General features: G+C 47.3%; 1 protein-coding gene across 4 annotated transcripts in view; it reads left to right on the top strand.

Annotated features, from left to right (window-relative positions):
* Window positions 1-20,526, top strand: part of PRMT7 (protein arginine methyltransferase 7) — a 57,070-nt gene extending 36,544 nt beyond the window's left edge. For 3 of the 4 annotated variants that reach the window (XM_037816347.1, XM_037816346.1, XM_037816349.1), the window contains 13 exons: window positions 823-935; window positions 4,017-4,258; window positions 4,485-4,665; window positions 8,554-8,681; window positions 9,089-9,227; window positions 10,242-10,325; window positions 10,734-10,781; window positions 11,454-11,543; window positions 15,293-15,454; window positions 16,660-16,734; window positions 18,905-19,065; window positions 20,004-20,097; window positions 20,311-20,526. In XM_037816347.1, coding sequence (XP_037672275.1) covers window positions 823-935; window positions 4,017-4,258; window positions 4,485-4,665; window positions 8,554-8,681; window positions 9,089-9,227; window positions 10,242-10,325; window positions 10,734-10,781; window positions 11,454-11,543; window positions 15,293-15,454; window positions 16,660-16,734; window positions 18,905-19,065; window positions 20,004-20,097; window positions 20,311-20,490 — 1,697 coding nt within the window. In that variant the 3' untranslated portion in view covers window positions 20,491-20,526. Of the gene's footprint in view, window positions 1-822; window positions 936-4,016; window positions 4,259-4,484; window positions 4,666-8,553; window positions 8,682-9,088; window positions 9,228-10,241; window positions 10,326-10,733; window positions 10,782-11,453; window positions 11,544-15,292; window positions 15,455-16,659; window positions 16,735-18,881; window positions 19,066-20,003; window positions 20,098-20,310 lie in introns of those variants that run through there. The other variant, XR_005213872.1, reaches the window with a different exon arrangement.
* Window positions 20,527-20,642: the final 116 nt, after the last annotated feature.

Below are 20,642 nucleotides of genomic sequence, written 5' to 3' on the forward strand. Positions count from 1 at the left end.
AGCCCCTTCCAAAGTCTATTTTGTTTCTTGGCTCATTAGAAATCATAACTGTAGAAGTAACGTTACATCACAGAAGATTTAGAAAATAGAATTAACAAAAAGACCCTTCATAATCCTGCTGTCCTGAAACAACTGGTATTTGGAGGGTTATTTGGTGACAAGAAACTTAATTAAGGAGGATTTCATACACGGCCCCTGGGTGTTCCGAGTCCTTGTTCTCAGTCTAGTCAGGTTCAGCTGAACCCACAGTAACCAGAAGTGCACCAGCCAGCCTCCTTCTCTCTGCTTCCATTCTCTCTCTGCAGCCCAGAAGTATCTGAAGGACCAGCATTCAGTTTTTGTTTTTCAATAATTTTTTACTAATTTAATAGCCAGATATCTCTGCCTGTTAGTTTGTTATCTATCCAAGTGCTAATTAGGATGAAAAATTTTCCATGTATTTGATATTTTTTTTTTTTTTCTGTTTTGAATTGTCAATCTGTATTTTTACTTGGTTATCTTTTTTGGTTGATTATAGTTTTCTTATCAGTGTTTACAAATTCCTGCCCATCCTCACCCCTCCCCCCCCAAACACACAGAAGAGTTGAAAGAGTAGTGGGTAGATACCCACATTCCCTCAACCTAGATTTACCAATCGTTGGCATTTTGCCATAAATACATATATTTTTATTGGAAGTCAGTTGCAGACCTCATGACACTTCATCCCTAAATATTTAAGCTTTTAATTTCATGACCTGTTAACCTTTTGTCTATCACATTTTGCTGTAAAAGTCTTTCCTGATCTGTTGCTTGTTTCTGACTCCGTTTCCTTGTGTTTCTCAGATGGTGATATGCCATGGCGGGCCAACATCCTGGTCACAGAGCTGTTTGACACGGAGCTGATTGGGGAGGGAGCACTGCCCTCCTATGAGCACGCACACCGGCATCTGGTGCAGGTATTGGGCCAAGGACCACTCCCAGGTGTATCACTGGGCTCTCAGCGGCTCACACAGCTTTCATTAATATACCATGGGCAGCCCTTGGGCAGCCCTGCCCAGCTCTCAGTACCTGTCCGTACACCCTGGGACATCCTCGAGGAGGCTCTGGTGCTCCTCAGTTACGGCTCTGTGCCCCCTGAATGCCAAGGCTTGGTAGGTTAGAGTTGAAAGCCCAGAAACTATTTTCAGATTCAATTCAATTCAACAAATATTCATAGTATCAGCTATGTGGAAGGTGTTCTAGTATCCAGGGAGAAGTATAAGGCATTCTTCTCTTAAGACCCACAGTAGCCAGTGGTGGTGAGGTTTTGTTGGTCTGAATAGATAGACAGGTAGAAGTACCAGAGACATTTGTTTTAGGACTGGCCTTAGAAGATTCAAGTTCAGGGATCAAGGATATGAGGGCCTATGTGGAGAGGGGGTGGAATTTAGAAAGATGTTGAGGAGAGGGAGTGGTGTTCTAGCTAAGGGACCTGTTTGGTAGGTTGGTGAGAACACCTACCTGGGATGGGGTAGAGGGTAGAAGGCACTGGATGCCGGGCCATTCCAGGCAAAGGAGTTTGGGTGGGGAAAATCTTTAACAGGTTTTTTGAGAAGGGAGAGATATGCTAAAGATGCTATTTCAGAGTGATTGGTCTGGCTGTTTTGTGGCCATAAACCAGAGGTAGGGACCCAGAGACAGAAACCAGCTGGGGCAGGGCAGGGGTGAGTGGTCTGCTTCCTCTGCTGGCAACTACTGGTGGATACCACTCCAGGCAAGTTTAAAACTGTCCCAGCCCTGGACCCTCCTCAGGGATTTGTGGTGCCCCTGGACTTCCAGGGCAGTCCAGGCTGGAGCCCACGTGAGTAACACAATCAACGTGTGACTCTAACATGGAAAATCCCTTTCTAGTAATCAGCTTTAGTATTAATTTCTTTTTCTCCACATTAAAACCACGAATTAGATGAATCCCAGAAACAGAGAACAAGTATATTTAGAATTATGTTAATACTGTTCAATTTATCTTTTTCTGATTCATCTTATTAAAAACGTGCACAGGCAGCCATCCCATTTTCCTCTCGGGGTTGAACTATAGTAGCCTGCTGTCCATTGTCCTATCTGCCTGCCCTTTCTTGGAGCTTGAAGGAGATATGGCTGGTAAATAAAGGCTTCCGTTGTCCTGTCTCTCTTCCTGGATTATTAGTGGTGATGGAACCAGGATGCTTGCTTACAGACAGCCCATGTGGGTGTCAAAGTGACACAGGAATTGAGTGACACACTTATTGAGTGCCTTCATTTTGCCAGGCTCTCTTTTGGGTACCAAGAATACAAAGGTGAGCTCATGGGGAGGCAGATAGATGAGTAGGTCATCATAATACAGCTTGTGTACACTCTGATGGTGGTTGTTGCAGGTGAGATCCCACTCACACTGGCAGGAGAAGTTGGGGTTGAGGAAGATGATGCTTGCACTGAATCATTCTTGAAAAGTGATCAGATGTTGGCCTGGCAGATGGGAATATTACAGGGAGAGGACATCAGCATGTACAAAGACATGAAAATGAATTGGGACAACGGCATCCAGGTCTCCAGGTTGTTCAGATTTGTGTAGTGTGGAAGAGAAGAGAGGTGGGTTCGAGACAAGGCTAGAGAGCTGGGCAGGACTAGATAGAGAGGCCTAGGAGGCCATGCTCAGAAGGGTAGACATCACCCAGATTTTAAAAAGGGGATTGATAGCAGATTTGTGCAGGCAGGAGTGTGAGAGTAGTTAAGAAGACCAGTTAAAAGGCCCTTGAAGTCATTTAGGGACTGGGATGATGTGGGCCTCAGCCAAGGCCATGGAAATGGGCCCAGAGAGGTCGTCTCAGGGAGTAAGAAAGGGGTCGCAGGACTTGGCCGTTACTTGGATGTGGTGGCATTGAGGATTGTGCCAGAATTTGGGGCTTGAACATCCAGCTTGGATAGTTACGTTCTCAGTATGAAAGTAAAAGTGGTTTGTCCAGTTTAGAAACAGAGAGCTTGAGCTCTCTGAGGGCCAACCAAGAGGCCTTTGCATATATGGTATTTGGTAAATGAAGATAGGGTGGCTGAGGTCACTCAGGGAGGGTATGCGAAGGTGGTCCAGAGGAAGCTTAGCCTTGTGAACGAAAGTGACAGAGTGGGCGTGAGAGGGTTCTGCATTGTTTCTCATTTGGGGTGCTTTTGTTCCTCAGTCTCTGGAGACATTTGGGTTGTCACAACTGGTGGGGGTGGAAGTATTTCTGACATCTAGTGGGTAGAGGCCAGCGATACTGCCAAACATCCTACAGTGCACAGGACAGCCCCTCACAGCAGGGAATCATCTGGCCCGAGATGTCAGTGGTGCAGGGTAAGAGAAACCCTGAGCCTGTCATTTCCATGTGGGTACCAGCTCCAAGAGTCCTCTTCACTGCTGGGTCCTTAGTGCCAGCATGTGGAGGATGTCAGTGAATGAATCGAAAGAGGTAGGAGGAAAGCTAGACAAGGAACTGGAGCTGAAACCAAATGAGAAGAGTGGTCAGAGGTGGCAGATGATGCCAGAGGTCAAGTAAGTTGAGGGTGGAGAGATGTCCTTTGGGCTCTGCATTGAGGTTCTCATGCCTGGGCAAAAGCTGCACTGAATGGAAGCTCTAAGCTTGGTGCCACAATTACAGCTTAGTAGCAAAACTTGGGCTTTTTCTTCAAAGTCAGTGTGGGAGTTAATCAGCATGATGACAGTTAAGGTTTATTTTTGAAGTATTAAAGAATGTTGGGTAACTAGGCACTTATCTGGCATTCTAAATGTGTTAGACATAAGGTGTATTCTTTTTGAAGTCATTCCTTTTTTTCTTTCTCAAGCATGTAGGGCCGAGAACAATTCACTCTCCTGATGGTAAGGCTTTTCGTGTTACTAGACTGGCCTCATATTAAGGAATAAACTTCTTTTGATTAGTGGGAGTTACCGTGGATTGACATACCTGCTTTTTTTACCCCCTAGCTTTTTATTGCGTTAACTACCTACATTTATTTTTTGGATGTTTTGTTTTGTTTTAACATAAACTTAGGAAAATTGTGAGGCAGTTCCTCACAGAGCAACCGTCTATGCCCAGCTGGTGGAGTCCAGAAGGATGTGGTCGTGGAACAAGCTGTTCCCCATCCGTATTCAGAGCAGCCTTGGCGAGCAGGTCATCGTCCCTCCCTTGGAGCTGGAGAGGTGCCCTGGCGCACCCTCTGTCTATGACCTTCAGCTGAACCAGGTGTCACCTGCTGACTTCACCATCCTTAGCAACGTGCTGCCAATGTTCAGGTACCAGGAACCTCCCAGGGTGATGGTGCCCTGAGACATCTGATGGGATTTGTGGCTCTCTGGAAGTTCATTTTGAGTGAGAAGGAAACCCAGCTTTATCACCAGCCTCTGCAAACAGGAGTCCATTGCAACCAAGTAACATTGCTAGTAACGTCACTGTAAAAGTTTAAAAATGGATAGTGTGTGAGGTTAAAATATGCCTAAATTCCTGAATGTTCTTCCACAGTGTGGACTTCAGCAAGCAAGTCAGTAGCTCAGCAGCCTGCCATAGCAGGCAGTTTGAACCTCTGGCGTCTGGTCAAGCTCAGGTGGTTCTCTCCTGGTGGGACATTGAAATGGACCCTGAGGGGAAGATCAAGTGCACCATGGCCCCCTTCTGGGCACACTCAGACCCAGAGGGGCTCCAGGTAAGAGGCAGGAACTGAGTATATTTTCATGTAAATCAGGAGACTTGTAATTCGCTTTTGTTCTCCAGAAAGTAGAATGTTGACCCTTAGATTCACAACAGTTTAGAGGCAGAAGGGACTGTTGGAATCAAGGGCAAAGAAGGGTTCACAAAGCAAAGGCTGGCTGGAGTAAGGTTGGCCTCTCAAGCGAGTGAGGTCATGGCCATCCCTGCTGGACACAGTGAGCAACAGAGAAGCTTTCGGTGTGCCAGCTCTCCTCTTCCTGGCTCAGTCACTCTCAGATCTCACCCACCCCCTACACCCAGGTAACCCCAGGGGGTCTCAGATCAGCTTGGAACAGTGGACACAGCCTGCCCAGTCTCATTTTCTGTGGCCTCAAAAGCTGCCTTCTCCAGCTCAGTAGAAAACAGGCAGAGGACATGAACTGCAAAATAGGAAATACAGAGCACTCTTGAACATATGAAAAGATCTTCAGCCTCACTCATAATAAAGAGAAATGCAAATTTAAACTGCAGTGAGATACCGTTTTTCACCTATTAATGTATAAAGTTTGACAGCACACTGTTGTTGAGGTGGTAGGAAAAGAGCAGGAGCGTTCATCGTCAGAACATCCATGGGAGCAGCATGGCCCCCTCCATGGGGATGGGAAGTGTTGCCATTTCTAGAAATTTATGCCTTGCTCAGATGTGCAGATGTGCAGAATGACTTATGTGCAAGCATGATCACTGGAGCTCTGATTTAATAGAAAAAGACTGGTTACAACCCAAAGGCCACCAGCAGGGGATGGGCTAAGCCCATTATCGTGCATCCAGTCAGGAATGAGGCAGCTCTATGCACTGACATGGAGCAGTCTCCAGGATATGTTATTAACTGAAACAAAAATAAGGGTACAGAAGAATGGTGCGATATACTAACATTGGTATTATTAAAAATAGGAATATATGTATGTATATGAGTATATATTCATGTGTAGCCTGTGTCTATACTCTTAGGATATCTTTCTAAGACTGGTAAAAATGGTTGTTTCTGGGAGGGAGGCTGGAGGTTAGGGGTGGAAAGAAAACTTATTTTCCACTCTAGCACCCTTTTGTGTCTTTTGAATTTCCTCTTATGCATGTGTTATCTAATCCCACCCCTATGCCCCATACACACACACTGAAAGTGGAAAACAGTGGAAAAGATGTTTCAGGGCTGAGTTGCAAAACCTTCCTTGTCTACCTGAGAATGTCTTTGGTACCATTATTTGTCTGTTGTCCTGACAGCCTGGTTTTTACCACCTGCTGGGTACCAGCTTTTGCTTTGGTTGCTCCTGTTGGTTTTAGGTGTACGCTGTGTTGTCTTCATAGATGGCCTTAGCAGCTCTGCTCTCCCTGAGGTACTGCATAGGCCAAAGGGTCCTGACTCCTGCGGGATTGTGTGACCATCTCCTGGGCCTGTGAGCGCCTCAAGAGCTCTCTCCTCCATTCTACCTCCCAGTTGCCTGGCCCGGGCAGGCATGCTTCTGGCCAGTGTGTGTGAACTTGCCTCTGAGCAGCCTCAGCAGGCTGTGCGTGCATGCATGCGTGCGTTTGGCAGAACTCTTCCCCTAGAGTTGAGATTGGCACAGGACTGCTTTCTTCCTCTCCAGGAATGTGATGGTTGCAAAATTACCATGAGAATATCATAAAAATATTAATACTTTTCATTTACATATTTTCAGAGGGCTGCTATGTATATTTTTTCCTTGAATCCTCATGTAAGGCATGCTGAGTAAGCACAGCAGCCAAGCTGAGATTTAGAAGGATCTAGGGATTTGGAGCAGGGCACTGTCTCAGAAACGACAGCAGGCGCTCTTCCCAGGTTTCTGGATGAGGGTCCTGGGTCCTTCCTCTATCAGGGTTGACTTTTGGAGAGTTAGAATCTCCCTTGTGCATTCTCTAAACTGCTCGTCACCCTAAATACAATTTGCCTGTTTCACCTCAGAACACTGTGTTCTGTCGCTAGCTCTTCAGTGCTGAGGACCTGGGGGCTCCCTGGGGTGGAGGTGGGTAGACAGGTGTGTGGGAAGGGAGCTGTGACAGGGAAGCACCATGGGAGCATGAGGGGCAGGGAAAGCTTCTCTTGTCTTTGGAGAAACTTGCATATTATTGGAATGAATAACAGGTTTTAGAAAATCTATTTTTTCTCTCTTTGTTACTGTTTATTAATTTTTTGTTTTTTAGAATGTTTCTAGTTGGATTTTAATTCTCTAGCTTTTATGTTGAAATAGATACCTTACATACATGAGAATGTCATTCACCTGCCTTTTAGTTATAGTCAAGATCAGCTGGGGTGGAAAATATTCCTGAGAAGTGGGATTCGCACCAGGCTGGGTTTGCTTAGGCGCCAAGCCACCCTTTTTGAGTCTTACAGGGGCCAAGTTTCCTTAGTTCCCGAAGATGTGGAAAGAGTGGGCAGTCATATTATCAGAGCTGAGCCAGGCAGTCACCAAAAAGTGACATAAAAATGGCATTTTTTTTCTTTTTTAAAAAGAGGTTTAAAGATTATAAGGATAATATCACCTTGTTAGAGAAAACAAATTTTTAAAAAACTCATCGCATTCCTACCCCCCAAACAGCTGCCTTTCTTTGGTCTCTTTTTCACAGAATGGGTTGTTGTTGGTGCTTATTCTGTTGTTTTTTATGCTGCACCTTACTCCTCATCATTTTATATGTCTGCACGTTTTCTGCATGAGGATCCATTTCTGAACTGTTGGACACTTGGGTTTCTTCCCTTCCAGGTTTTACTAGTAAAAATAATTCTGTGATGTGCATATTTATGTGAACATAGCTTTCTTCATTTTTTTGTTTTTTGTTTTTTGTTTTTCCTTAAGATAGAACACTTATGTGGGTTGGCAGTATCAAAAAGAATCAATACAGCTTATTATTATAAACTATGACGCTGGATTATTGTAAACTGTTTCACAATTTAGACTATGGCAATTCTTTTGACGCTCCATTTAATTCAAAAGAATAAACAAAACAAAATCTTTTCCCAGCTTTTTATTTTGAAAAATTTTAAATCAACAGAATAATTGAAAATGAACACTGATATGCCCTCTACTTAAATTTACCAAATTGTTAACATTTTGCCCTATTTGCTTTGTCTCTCTCTCCCTCCCTCCTCCTATCCCTTTCCACACACACACACATTTCTTTTATTGAGTCTTAAGTAAAATGCAGACATCCTGACACTTTATTCTTAAACACTTCAACATACATCTCTTAAGAATAAAAACAGTATCAAACACAGTCACAATGTCATTATCCTACCTAAGAAAATTAACAGTAATTCCACTTTATCATCTAACACACAGTTCAAAATCAAATTTCCTAAGTTGTTTCCAAATGGCTTTAATAGCTTTTTTTCCCCCTTGATCTAGGATTCCATTAGGTTTGGTGCATTGCACTTGACACTTTCTGGGTTTTAAAATCAGTTACAAGAAAAAAGTAAATTCTGAATATGTTAAAGTCTTTGGAATATGTACCATGGTGCTTTTCACAGTGGATCTCCTGATAACTACATTTAAAACTTTTCTTTATTCAAATGAAATGGGAAGCAGAGCCCAACATGTAGAAGAGAGAGCCTTGGCACTGGCCGGTGGAGCGGGCAGGGGTCTGACCTACACTTGTCCCCTGAGCCCTTCTTGAAGCCTGCTGCCCTCAGGCCACATTGTATCTTCTTAAGGCCAGCAGTATCACAGCAAGCTTTCAGACTTGAGGATTTTCTTCTTCACCTCTTCAGCCATAGTAACCAGCTGTAATCCATGCCGTGGTCTCCCGTAAACTGATTTTAGTGAGTTTTGACTCCTGGATTAGGAGCACTGCTCTCCTGGCACCTGGTGACAGCTGATTCTCTGTTCCGTTTCAGTGGCGGGACCACTGGATGCAGTGTGTGTACTTCCTGCCACAAGAGGAGCCTGTGGTGCAGGGCTCAGCCCTCTGCCTCGTAGCCCACCATGATGACTACTGCGTGTGGTACAGCCTCCAGCGGGCCAGGTAGACCCCGAGCCACGTGGGGTGGAGGATGGGCCTTTGAGACTGTGCATTTATGTAAAGTATCCATTTCCAGACCCTGTAGAAGTACAATGGGCAGATTTTTATCTGAATGCAATAAAATTAGAACAAAGGTTTGTGACTGGATGTGTCAGTGCAGGGCTCCATGTACTCAGAAGAGGCTGCCTCAGGTTATTGGACTCCCGTTTAGAACAGAGCTGGCTGAGGAGTGTGGCATTGGAGGGCTTTCTCACCTCTAATGCCTGCTTGAGAGCTAGTGCCTAGACTCAGGTCCTCAAAAGAAACAGATCGATTTCTGCTGGACCAGGTCCCCATGCCACACCCTGATGCTCTCTGGGGTCAGCAGGTCATGCTCATCACCCTGCGAATGTCTTCATCTCCTGGCTTAGCCCTGAAGAGAATGGCAGAGTCCTCCGTCAAGTGCGCCCCGTGTGCGACTGCCAGGCTCACCTGCTCTGGAACCGGCCTCGGTTTGGAGAGATAAATGATCAGGACAGAACGGATCAATATGTCCAGGCCCTGGCAACAGTAAGTGTCAAGTCCCTTGGGTACTTGTGGGCAAGGAGAAGTTTCTCTCAGGGGCCCCAGCTTCCTGCTTATTATGATTTGCTGATTTTGTTGTTCTTTGTTCCCTTGTGTGTCTGAGTGCTTTACCTGACTCCTGGGTGGGCACTGAAGCAGACAACTGCGGAGCTTGTTACAGGACTCCCGAGGGGCTTGTTCTCCGCTCTCCCATGAAAGCCTCTGGGTGACTTTCCTCGGCCCCTGCCCTGTCTGGCTGGACGCTTTTGCCTGTGAGGTCATCAGCAGTTTACATGGGTGATCTCAGTGGTTCAGCCGCCCCTCTCCTTTCATCTGCTACCCCCTCTCCAAAATTGTCTAAAATGTAAATCTAATATAACTCTACTGCCTGAAAACCTTTGCTCCCCGCTGCCTGCAGCAGGAGGTAGATCTCTAGAATCCCTCGGAGTTGTGTACAGAATTTTGTGTGCACGTGTGCACATGCATGCATTTTTGAGTGGAGGATCTAAGCTGTTAGGATATTCTCTGAGGGGTCTGTGACACATAAAGGCATCCCTGCTTTGGGGAGCCACTCGAGAGCACATACGCCCTGAGTGACAGGCCCACAGCTGTCTGTGCTGTGAGCAGACAAGGAAGACCCCTTTCGTTGTGCACTGGGGGTGGCCTCCTGCAAGTGGCCTGGCCTTCAGCAGGACCTTCCAGGATGGATTGAGGAGGGTCTTTCCTGACAAGGGTTTGGGTGGGGAGAGGTGAGTGAGGTGAGTGTGTTTGAGGGTGGGGCTGGTTTCTGCAAGGGCCTGGGAAGCAAGCACGATCGGGGTGGGGAACACAGAAGATTCAGCTGGGCTGTGGGAAAGGATAGAATGAGGAGATTGAACCTAATGATCATAGATTCTGAATAAGTGAGGTCAGGAGAAGGGAAGCATTTCTGTCAGTTTGCCCACAAGGATTTCATAACAATTGCTGAAAACTTCGTCATCTATAGGAGAAGCCTGTGCTGAGGTTACCTTTTTCCTGCAGGTGCTGAAGCCAGACAGTGTATGCCTCTGTGTCAGCGATGGCAGTCTGCTCCCCATGCTGGTCCATTACCTTGGGGCAGAGCAGGTACTGAGACACGCACCGTTCCATCAGCTTCCGAGGATCACCTCTTGAATTAGGGCATTCTGTAGTCTGGGTGCATAATTCTGCAATTAAAGCTCTCTTTGCAAGCACAGCTGCCTATGTATGGGGCATGCTTAGTTCTGGGGCTTAGGGTTTTTACTGCCTCTGGGCACAGTCAGCAGCCAGGCCATGTAGCTACTACAATATAGCTGCAGCTCAGGTTTCTGAGTCTGCCACCTTGCTAGGGTCAGTGCAGAATGCAGGTGCTGTCCCAGGTGGGTGATGAGCACAGGTGCAGTTGTTGAGGTGATGCCCTCTGCTTTGGAATGATCTTGTTGCGATTTAGTCTTTATAAATTTTGCCCTCTGTTAAATGACCTTGCTACAACTAATACCATGGTGTTCTCTTTAGGTATTTACAATAGAGAGTTCAGCAGCTTCTCATAGACTGATGAAAAAGGTAAGTGATACTTGTTCTTACTGAAATAAGGAAGAGGACCTGTGTCCCCTGAATCTGGGATTGATCATTTTGATGCAGCTTCATTCTCAAGGGAGCTAGGAGAAGGAGCAGCTGCCATTGGGAGCTTTCCTTTGTTTTCTCATCGAGAGTTGGCCTGGAAGTCTTCTTGGGCTGTAATTGAAATAGATAAATTTATTTATTTATTGTTTGTTTGTTTGTTGAAGAAGTTGAGGCTTTTCTCCTCACATCACATCAAATTAAGAAAAATTAAATCCTCGCGGTGATAGAACTGAATTTATGGTGTGTTTCTGGGACCCCAGGGCTCAGGATGTCATTGCTCACAGCCTGGCCTGACTGGTTGGTTCCATGATGGGCTTGCACTCTTGGCCAGTGATTGCTTTGCTTTCCCCTCTGAAGGCTATCCCAACTCCACCAGAACCTGCCTCTGTGCTTCCAGGAGACAATTACTGTTACAACATTTTGCTTGTGATCTCATCCTTGGTCTGTCAGGATGTCCTTCTGGGGGAGAATTTCCACAAAGCAAATAAAAGGGGATCTTCAGAAGTATTTAGCCAGAAAACTGCAAGCAGATAAAGCCACTGTGAGGTATTTTTTCTGAACAAAAGCAATACTTTAGTGTACGTACAATAATTTTTTTGCTTTCTTTCTAAGATCTTCCAGGCTAACCACTTGGAAGATAAAATAAACATAATAGAGAAACGACCTGAATTGTTAATACCTGCAGACTTGGAGGGTAAAAAGGTGAGTAGCGGGTGTTATGCCTTTGCACTGAGCTGTGTTTCGGATGGACAGCGCAGCGAATTACCTTAGCTCTACTCCTGCTCTTCTTGGGGCCTTGTGATGGGTCTCACATAACTTACCAGCTAAGAACCGGGCACTGTTAATGGCGTGGTGAGGTGTTTAGAGAGATGCCCGTGAGTAAATAATCGCACTACTCACCTCGGGCTAATCTCTGCTCCTCCACAAAGGGCATAACAGCTCTACAGGAATTCATGGGAGTGTGTCCTGTCCTCTCTCTCTTCCTTCACAGCACCCCTTGCCTGCACTTCACTTTCCCATTCACTTCCTGCTGCAATTGGTCCTCCAAGCCCAGTGTGTACCTTGAAACTGCTCCCACCAGTGGCCTGTTTGTCACTGGGCTCCCTGCAGGCTCCCTCTGACCTGACCTCTTGAACAGCTATGACCCAGGGGACCTTGCCTTCCTTCTTAAGACGCTTTTCTTCTCAGGTTCTTAACAGGCTGCTGTCTCCAGGTTCTCCTCTTCCCTTCTGGCTGTTCCTTCTCTGTCTCCGTGGGTTTCTCTCCTCCTCTCAGTCTTTCCCTGTTCCTGTTCCTTGGCACTCTGTCCTTGACTGTCCTCTCCTCTCCCTCTGTGTCATCCCTTCCTGTATGTCAGTCACTGACCACCAAATCTGGGTCTTCAGTATCGATTGAGTTCTTTACCTTTTTTGATTCAAATCTCATGTCCAGCTGCCAGCTGGATATCTCCCCTTGAATATTCCACAGGCCTCTCAGCTGGACTTGTCCAGAGCAGAACTTGTCATCTTTCCTGCCAACTTTTTTTTTTTTAAACACCTTTACTAAGGTAATATTGACATATCATAAAATAAGTCAATGTAAGTGATTTTTAATAAATTCATAGCATTGTGCAACCATCATCCCATTCAGTTTTAGTACATTTTCTTCACCCCCCAAATTCCCTGGAGCCTCTTTGCAGCCATTCACCGCACCATCCCCCAACCCCAGACAACCACTGATCTGGTTTCTGTCCCTATGAATTTGCCTTTTTTGGACGGTTCATATAAATGGGATAATACAATATGGGGTCTTTTGCATCTGGCTTCTTTCACTGAGCATGTTTTTAAAGTTCATCCATGTTGTAGAATATATCCATATTTTGTTCTTTTTTAATGGTGATTAGCATTCCATGGTATGGCTATGCCACATTTTGTTTATCCATATACCTGTTGATGAACATTTTGATTGTTTCCAGTTTGAGGCTCTTTTAAATAGTGCTGCCATGAACATTGGTGTAGAAGTCTTTGTGAAGACTTATGTTTTAATTTCTCTCAGGTACATGCCTAGATGTGGAATTGCTGGTTTGTATGGTAATTATGTTTAACTTTTTAAGAAACTGCTAAACTGTTGTCGAAAGTGACTACCATTTTAGATTCCCACCAGTAATGTATGAGGGTTCCAGTTTCTCCACATCCTCTCCAAGACTTGCCTATCTTGTTTATTATAGCCATTTTAGTGGGTGTGTAGTGGTGTCTCAGTTTAGTTTTAATTTGTATTTGCCTGATGATTAATGATGTTGAGCACCTTTTCATGTGCTTATTAGGCATTCATATGTATTGTTTGGTGAAATGTCTAGTTACGTCTTATGCCCATTTTTTCTTCTGTCCTTTTCTGTTTAAATAAAGGCTTCATTGAGATATAATTCACATCCCGTACAATTCACTCATTTAGAGTGCACAATTCAGTGGTTTTAGTATATTCTCAGAGTTATGCACCTATCACCCCAACTAACTTTAGAACGTTTCCAGTACCCCAAAAGAAACCTGTATCTATTTAGCAGTTACTCCTCTTTTGCCCCCAACCTCCCCAGCCCTTGGCAACCACTAATCTTTCTGTCTCTATGGATTTGCCTATTCTGGACATTTCATATAAATGGAGTGATACAATATGTGGTGCATTATAACTGGCTTCTTTCATTAGCATTATGTTTTCAAGTTTCATCCATGTTGTACTATGTATCATTACTTCATTTCTTTTAATTGCCAAATAATATTCAGATATCCCACGTTTTATTTATTTATTCGTTAGTTGGTGGACATTTAGGTCATTTCTACTTTTCGGCTATTATGTAATGCTGCTGTGGATATTTGTGTACAAGTTGCCCTTTTTTTCCCTCATAGATGAGGTTTCCTCCTAAATATTTAAATTCTGTAAGCAGTGACAAAGTCAAAATTGTAAGAACAATATACATTCAGAGAAGTCCATCTTCCATACCTGTCCTTTCCACTTTGATCCTTTCTACCCCCTGTGGATAATTTTTTTTAGTGTTTGTTTATTCTTTAATTATTATTATTGTGGTAAATGCACAACATGTACTGTTAGTGATATTAGTACTTTCACAGTCCTGTGCAACCATTATCACCAAGCTGCAGAACATTTTCATCACTCCATTAACCCTTTTTTTAATTGATTATTTATCTTCTTATTGAGTCATAAGTGTTCTTTATATATTCTGAATACAAGTTCTTTATCAGATATATGATTTACAAATAAATTTGTTTTCCCTGTCTGTGACTTATCTTTTCATTTTTAAATGGTATATTTGGAGCACAGAAGTTTTTAATTTTGATGATGTCCCTGCAGTCTGCCTCCTCAGCATCCGCCACCTCTACCTCTCTCCTCTCCTGCCCCAGATTCTCACCCCTCCTTGGCTGTACTAGTGTCCCTGGTTCCCTCTGTAAGTAGTCTCCCCACATATGTCCCAGGCTCAACAGGAATCTTTCTGAACATGTTCCTTTTTTTTTTTGTAATACTTCTTTTTTTGTTAATTAAAGAAGTTGTAGGTTTACAGAAAAACCATGCATTAAAGAAGTTGTAGGTTTACAGAAAAACCATGCAGTAAATAGAGTTCCCATATACCACCCTATTATTAACACCTTGTACTAGTAATACATTTCTTCTTAATTTGAACCCTTCATTAAAGCTTTTGGTGACTCCCTCTTGCCCTCAGGGCAGGGTTCCAGTCCCCTTAACCTTCTGCAAGCTGCCTTTAGGTGATCTGGCTTCTGGTCCATCTCTGGCATCCCCCGAGTCCCATCCTACCCTCTGCATACTCACCCCAGTGAGCTCCTGGCAGGGCCTTGCTCTCGCTCATGCCCATGCTTTTGCCCTGGCCTCTCTCTCTGCCTGGAACAATCCCCCACTCCTCCCTTTAGTTTTCTGACTCCTCTTTGTTCATGCATTTGTTCATCCATGCAGCAAGTGTTTACTGACCCTCTGCTCTAGGCTGGGCACTTTGCTGGGACCTGGAGGTACCGTGTTTCCCATGTCTCCACCTTTGTGGTCCTCAGAACCTAGTGAGAAGACAGAGTTGGACAAGCACTGATGATAAGTCGTGATAAAGCTTTGAGCGGGGCTGTCCAGGATGCCATCCTGGAAGCCCTTTCTGGTGCTTGTACCTCTGGGGACCCTCCATATACCCCTTCTTGCTTCTGTCAAAGCACTGTCCCACTCATTGAGGATGGCCTCTATCTTGTCTGCTTCCCCCTTCCACTTTGCACTCCTGAGAGCAACACCCATCTTTGTATCCCCAAGGCCACATACAGACCTGGTACACTTTTTTGTTGACTGAGCGAATGAGTGAGTGAGTGAATGGCCTATTACTTCTGTGTTCCCAGGGCACTCTGATCTGTCCTTCACTCTTCAGCTGATTCCTTCTGACGCCTTGTCCTCCTCCTTGTTCTGATTGCCAGGTTTCTCTTCTCCTGGGTGAACCGTTCTTCGCCACCAGCCTGCTGCCTTGGCACAACCTGTACTTCTGGTATGTCCGGACCGCCTTGGACCAGCACCTGGGGCCTGGAGCCATGGTGATGCCCCAGGCTGCCTCGCTGCACGTCATGGTTGTGGAGTTCAGGGTAGGCCACTCAGAAGAACCCTGATTCCCTGCAGAGACCTCAGGTGCAGATGGGGCTCCTTGGGTCTTGAGGATTTGGGCCCTTGCTCTTCAGTGTCAGCGCTCTGCAGGGGGTGATGTAAGAAGCTCACCTTTTTAAAATGCAGTAATTTGACATATGAAATAGAAATGGCTGTCTGTTGTCATTTTACAATTATAGTTTATCTGAATAATTTAAAAATATAAATTAAGAGTTTCAGAAGCCGTGCTGTGTGGCTTGCTCTACTCTCATAAAGAATTGAGGTTCTAGTTGTTAAAAGTATTTTCACTGGGAAAGTCAGCTTCTTTATGCAATAAAAAGTTGATAAGCTTTATTTAAATTTTCTCATCAAAGCAGAACCACAGTCACAAAGTCATTTTGAGAAAGGCGTTTTTTATCAAAAGGGTTTTGCAGTGATTTTAACCTGAAATATAGGGTGAATCTTGTTTGGTATTTCTTTTAAGAAGGGCTTTATCCAGTGGTCACTTAGCGGCTCCATCACTTACTTTTTGGGTATTTATTTTGTGGTATTTATTTACCTGATCAGGTTCACATGTGAATTCTGGTTTTCATGACCAAGGAGGAAGTGTAGAGAATGACACTTACTCCCAGGCACATGTCCCAGGAGGCAGAGGACATAAAATTGACTGGCCTGAATGCAGCCCTGGGAATCTGTCCTTTTGGTTTCATACCTCAGGGAGCCTTTTCATCTTTCCCGTCATCCTCGTGCTCTGTTTGCCGGCACAGGATCCTGGAGAACTGGTTTACAAATTTCTTCCCAAAGAAGTGGTGTCGAGGACGGTCTGGGCAGGAAGTGTGGACACTGCCACCCAGTAGCTCTGGCTTGTGACCTGGCAGAATGACAGACCCCTGTCTCGGAGTTAGCCACAGGCACTCTCCTGGGTCTTTGGTGCCTCTCAGCCCCTTCAGTCTTGGGGTCTCCTTTCCAGGTGTGCAGGAACCACAGGTTGTGTGGCAGAATTGGGGTTGGGATGTCCCCAGCCCAGCCTCACTGGCTCCTCTTGCTCTTGGCACCACACTTTCCCGTGTCCCTCGCTGGGTATGGACGTCTGCTGATTGCCCCCAGGGCCTGTGGTGTGGCCACACTTGCCCAGATCTCCATGTGGGTGTGGTTTTCGGCTCTGCCCTGATGGGGGGTGTCAGTGGCGGCTGTGCCTTCCTCCTAGGACCTCTGGCGGATCCGGAGCCCCTGTGGTGACTGTGAAGGCTTTGATGTTCACATCATGGATGACATGATTCAGGTAGGCAGGGCCACAGTTGAGCAGTGTCCCACCAGTCTCACATCGCCACAGGCCCCTACGGGAACACAGCTTTCCTAGAGGGGCCCAGGGCGGGCCGTATGGTCAGTGTCCGAGAGCTTTCCTATGTGGAGAGTGAGGTCAGATGCTGCCATTTTGCTGCGTTCACCATGAGCATGAACTGAAGGACCATTGTTTCTCAAAGTGTGGAACATGCTAAAACCTGGGCCACGTGCTGCAAGGCCAGTTCTTGAACCCATGCTCTGACCCCTGAGTTGGAATCTGGGGCTGGGGCCAGTGCATCACCACACTATGCAGCTGGCTCCTGCATGTCAGTAGCTTGTTCTCTTTTGGGACAACCTTTCCAGTAGGCTATTTGGAAAAGGTCCAAGTGAACCAGCCATTTTCCCTTTGTGGGCTCTATTCCAGGGGTGGGCACTGGTGCATGGAGAGGGCTGTGTAAGGAGGGTCACTGCAGTGTTATTTATACAGTAAATCTTGGCAGTGCCCTAAAGGTCCAACGGTTGAGGGCTGGGTAAACCCCCAGGGCCCATGTTCTCCTGGAACCCAGGGCAGTCCCCAGAGTGCCAGCAGTACATACTGGGGTCTGTGAGGATTGACGTGAGAAGAGAGTCAGGACACAGGCACGTGAGAAGGGCAGGGCAAGGAACATGTTCCCTTTTTTATGTGTTAAGAAAATTCACATATACACATACAAAGGGGGCAGAATTGGGGACCCCAAAACGTTAGCAGGGTGATTAGGAAGTGATTAATTTTTTTCCTTCTTTTGCTTATCTTTTTGTTCACATTTTTCTGCACTGAGTGTGGATTGCTTGTATAAGCATTTTTTTAAGTAAACAAATCCAGTGAATATTTTTTGGTTTATATCTTACCTGCCACTCCACAGCAGACTACGGACCCCTCCATGCTTCTGGCAACGCTGCTTCTCCTCCGAGCTGAGACGCCACATGCTCCCGGGTCCCTCTGCTCTCTCTGGCGCCTCTCCAGGCTCCTTCCTGGACCCTCTTCCCCTGAGGGGTCGTGTGTTCTGGGACCACACCTTAGGTCATGCTCTGGGTCCTGCCCTCCCTGGCTGGTGCCCTGGTCCCTCTCTGTGGCTGATAAGGCTCTGGGCACTTTGTCATGCGCTCTGGCCAAGAGCTCTGGGATATCTCAGGCACTTTGACCTTGTGCATCCAGAGTCCCTCTGCTCTTCCTGCCCCATCCAGCCTGGTTCTCTTCAGTGCTCCCCCATTTAGCCCTGGGGCCACTAAGTACCTGACCAGCAGACATTCAGCCAGGACCCGGTGTCATCCCTGGCATGTCCTCTGCCCCTTCGCCAGCAGTTGGCCATGAGGTTCTCTGAGCTCCTCAGCAAGCCTCAGATTGCTTTCCTTCCCCAGCACTGCTGTCCTGGTCTGGGCCAGTCGTGTTTCCCCTGTTACTGTGTAACCTCTGCCTTTCCAATTCTAGACCTTCCTCCACAAGAGCCCATGTGAACTTTGAGATTCTCACTTTCTCCCCTGTGGGAAAACCCTGCAAGGCTTCCTGTGACGCTCCCAGCACCCCTACCCCCTGCAGAGTAACCGCTCTGCTCACCTGCCTCCTGCTTCCCCTCACTGCTGGGTTGGACAAGCTCTCTCGAGCCCTCCTCCTGGCTGACTCCTGTTTGACCCTCAGGATCCAGCCTAGAGTGCCCTCCTCCTGTTAGCTTACCTTAGGCCCCTCTGTCTGCACAGTCTCCGTTCTCTCCACATGTCTGGGCCTTTCCCTGGCACTACAATGGCTTGTTCAGGCACATATCTTGCCCTCAGGACAGGGAACCCCACTTGGGGGGGGGGGTGTCAATCCTACTCAAGCTGCAGGTGGGAGGAAGTCCTGAGTGAGTGTCAGAGTGCCACGCACTTCTACCTGTGCAGTCATCTGGTCCTCAGAATGGGTCAGGAGTTAGGCATTGTCATCCCCATTTTTAAGAGTGAAAATGAGGCTCAGAGAGGTTAAGTGAAGGTCAGTGAGTGGCAGCAGGAAGGAAGAAGCCAGTTGGTCTGTCCCCAGTGCCTGTGACTGTGGCCATTACCCCAAGGGACCAGGCCGTGCAGGGAAGGGGAGCCACTGGCTTACACCCTGGGCTGCCTGCTGTGTCCCTGCAGATCCCCTCATCTTCTCTTCTCAGCATGCCCTGGACTTCAGGGAAAGCAAGGAGGCTGAGCCCCACCCGCTGTGGGAGTACCCTTGCCACAGCCTCTCCCAGCCCCAGCAGCTCCTGACCTTTGATTTTCGGCAGCCAGTTCCCCAGCAGCTTGTCCGTGCGGAGGGCTCCATTGAGCTGAGGAGGTGGAGTAGACGGGCAGGGTGGGGTGGGTGAAGGGTGTGGTGGGGGCCTGCGTTCCCTAGTATGGCTGGCTGGGAGACCCTTCCTTTGGCCCACTTGCAGATGGGTGGGTTGATTCTTCCTTGCCTCGTCCTTGCTTTCCCTCATCTGAGTGGCCCTGAGTGTGTAGCAGGGACCCATGGGTTCTGGGTGTGTGCACGAGGGGAGGGGAGCCTAGGGAGGGCTCTGCTCATCACCACCACCTCTGAGGCTCCTTTAGAGCTAAGCGGCATGTTGGATCACAGCTGCAAAAAACGTGAATTTGATTACTATGGTTACTGTGGTTACTCATTGGCCCATTTTCTGGAACTCTCCTGGGAATTAAAGCAGGTTAGGAATTGGTGAGGCTGCTCATTGTGAGGCAGTCAGACCCCCATCCCACTCCAGCTCCCTTCACAGCAGAGGTGGCCGGAGCCCCGGGCTCCTTGGGCTCCTTGGGCTCCTCTGCCAGGGAGAGGCAGCACAGGCCGGGTAGACACCATCACGTCTGAAGCTTGACTTGCTGTCCAGGGATCCAGGGAGGGGTTTTCCAGGCTGCAGTGGCAGGACTGCACTCTGTAGCCTCCTGGACCGAGCCTTTCTGCAACCTCAGGCTGAGAAGAAGCTGTTCCTGCCACAGTGGTGCTGGCCTGCGTGGCACTTACTCCGAATGTCTGGCCAGGCTGCAGGGAGCGACTGTGACTGAGCTTGAGGCTGAGGACACTACCCCTTTCACTCTTGCTAGCTTTCTCCATGTGGCCTTTAGTCAGGGGGAGTGTTAGGAGCCTCCTGATTGGGCAGGATGGAAGTAGGGAAGAGCAGGGGTCTCTGGGAAGCAGGGATGGGGGGCAGTGGCCATGCTCACCTATCTCTTGTGTGGCTGTTTCTGTTTGGCCCGACACTCCCTTCCCTGCCCCTCCAGGCCTGGGAGGAGCCACGGAGCTGTGCTGTGGATGGACTACCACCTGACCCCAGACAGCACGGTCAGCACCGGCCTCCTGAAGCCCGCAGACGAGGTATGTTGTGTGCACTGGTCCCTGAGTATGTGCAGCCCGAGGGCAGGCACTGCTTTGGGGTGGAGGAGGTGGTGCCACCCTGTGCTCTGGGTGTCCGTCAGGTGCTCTGCAGGCCAGACAGCTTGGCAGTGACTGGATCACCTGGCACCTGAGCAGCTTCTCCCCCATGTGCAGCTGGGGCTCTCACCCTCCCACGTGCTGCTCTTCCCACAGGGGGACTGTTGCTGGAACCCCCACTGCAAGCAGGCTGTGTACTTCTTCAACCCCACTCTGGACCCCAGAGTGCCACCAGGTGGCCCACAGAAGGTCACCTATGCTGTGGAATTTAGCCCCCACTCCGGAGACATCAGCATGGATTTCAGGCTCTCAGATGACCTGGGCGCTGTACACTGACCCTCGGTTGAGAAATAAAGTAGCCCAAGGCTGTGAGAGGTGTGTGGCTTTCTTGGGTGGTGAGGAGGGTCTAGTCTCAGGGCAGACCCAGAAAACCAGCCCTCAGGAATGGGAGCCAAGAGGTATGGCCTTTTCCTGCCTGGCCCCTTACT

The sequence above is a fragment of the Choloepus didactylus genome, chromosome 22, assembly GCF_015220235.1.
Source record: "Choloepus didactylus isolate mChoDid1 chromosome 22, mChoDid1.pri, whole genome shotgun sequence".
Taxonomy (NCBI): domain Eukaryota; kingdom Metazoa; phylum Chordata; class Mammalia; order Pilosa; family Megalonychidae; genus Choloepus; species Choloepus didactylus.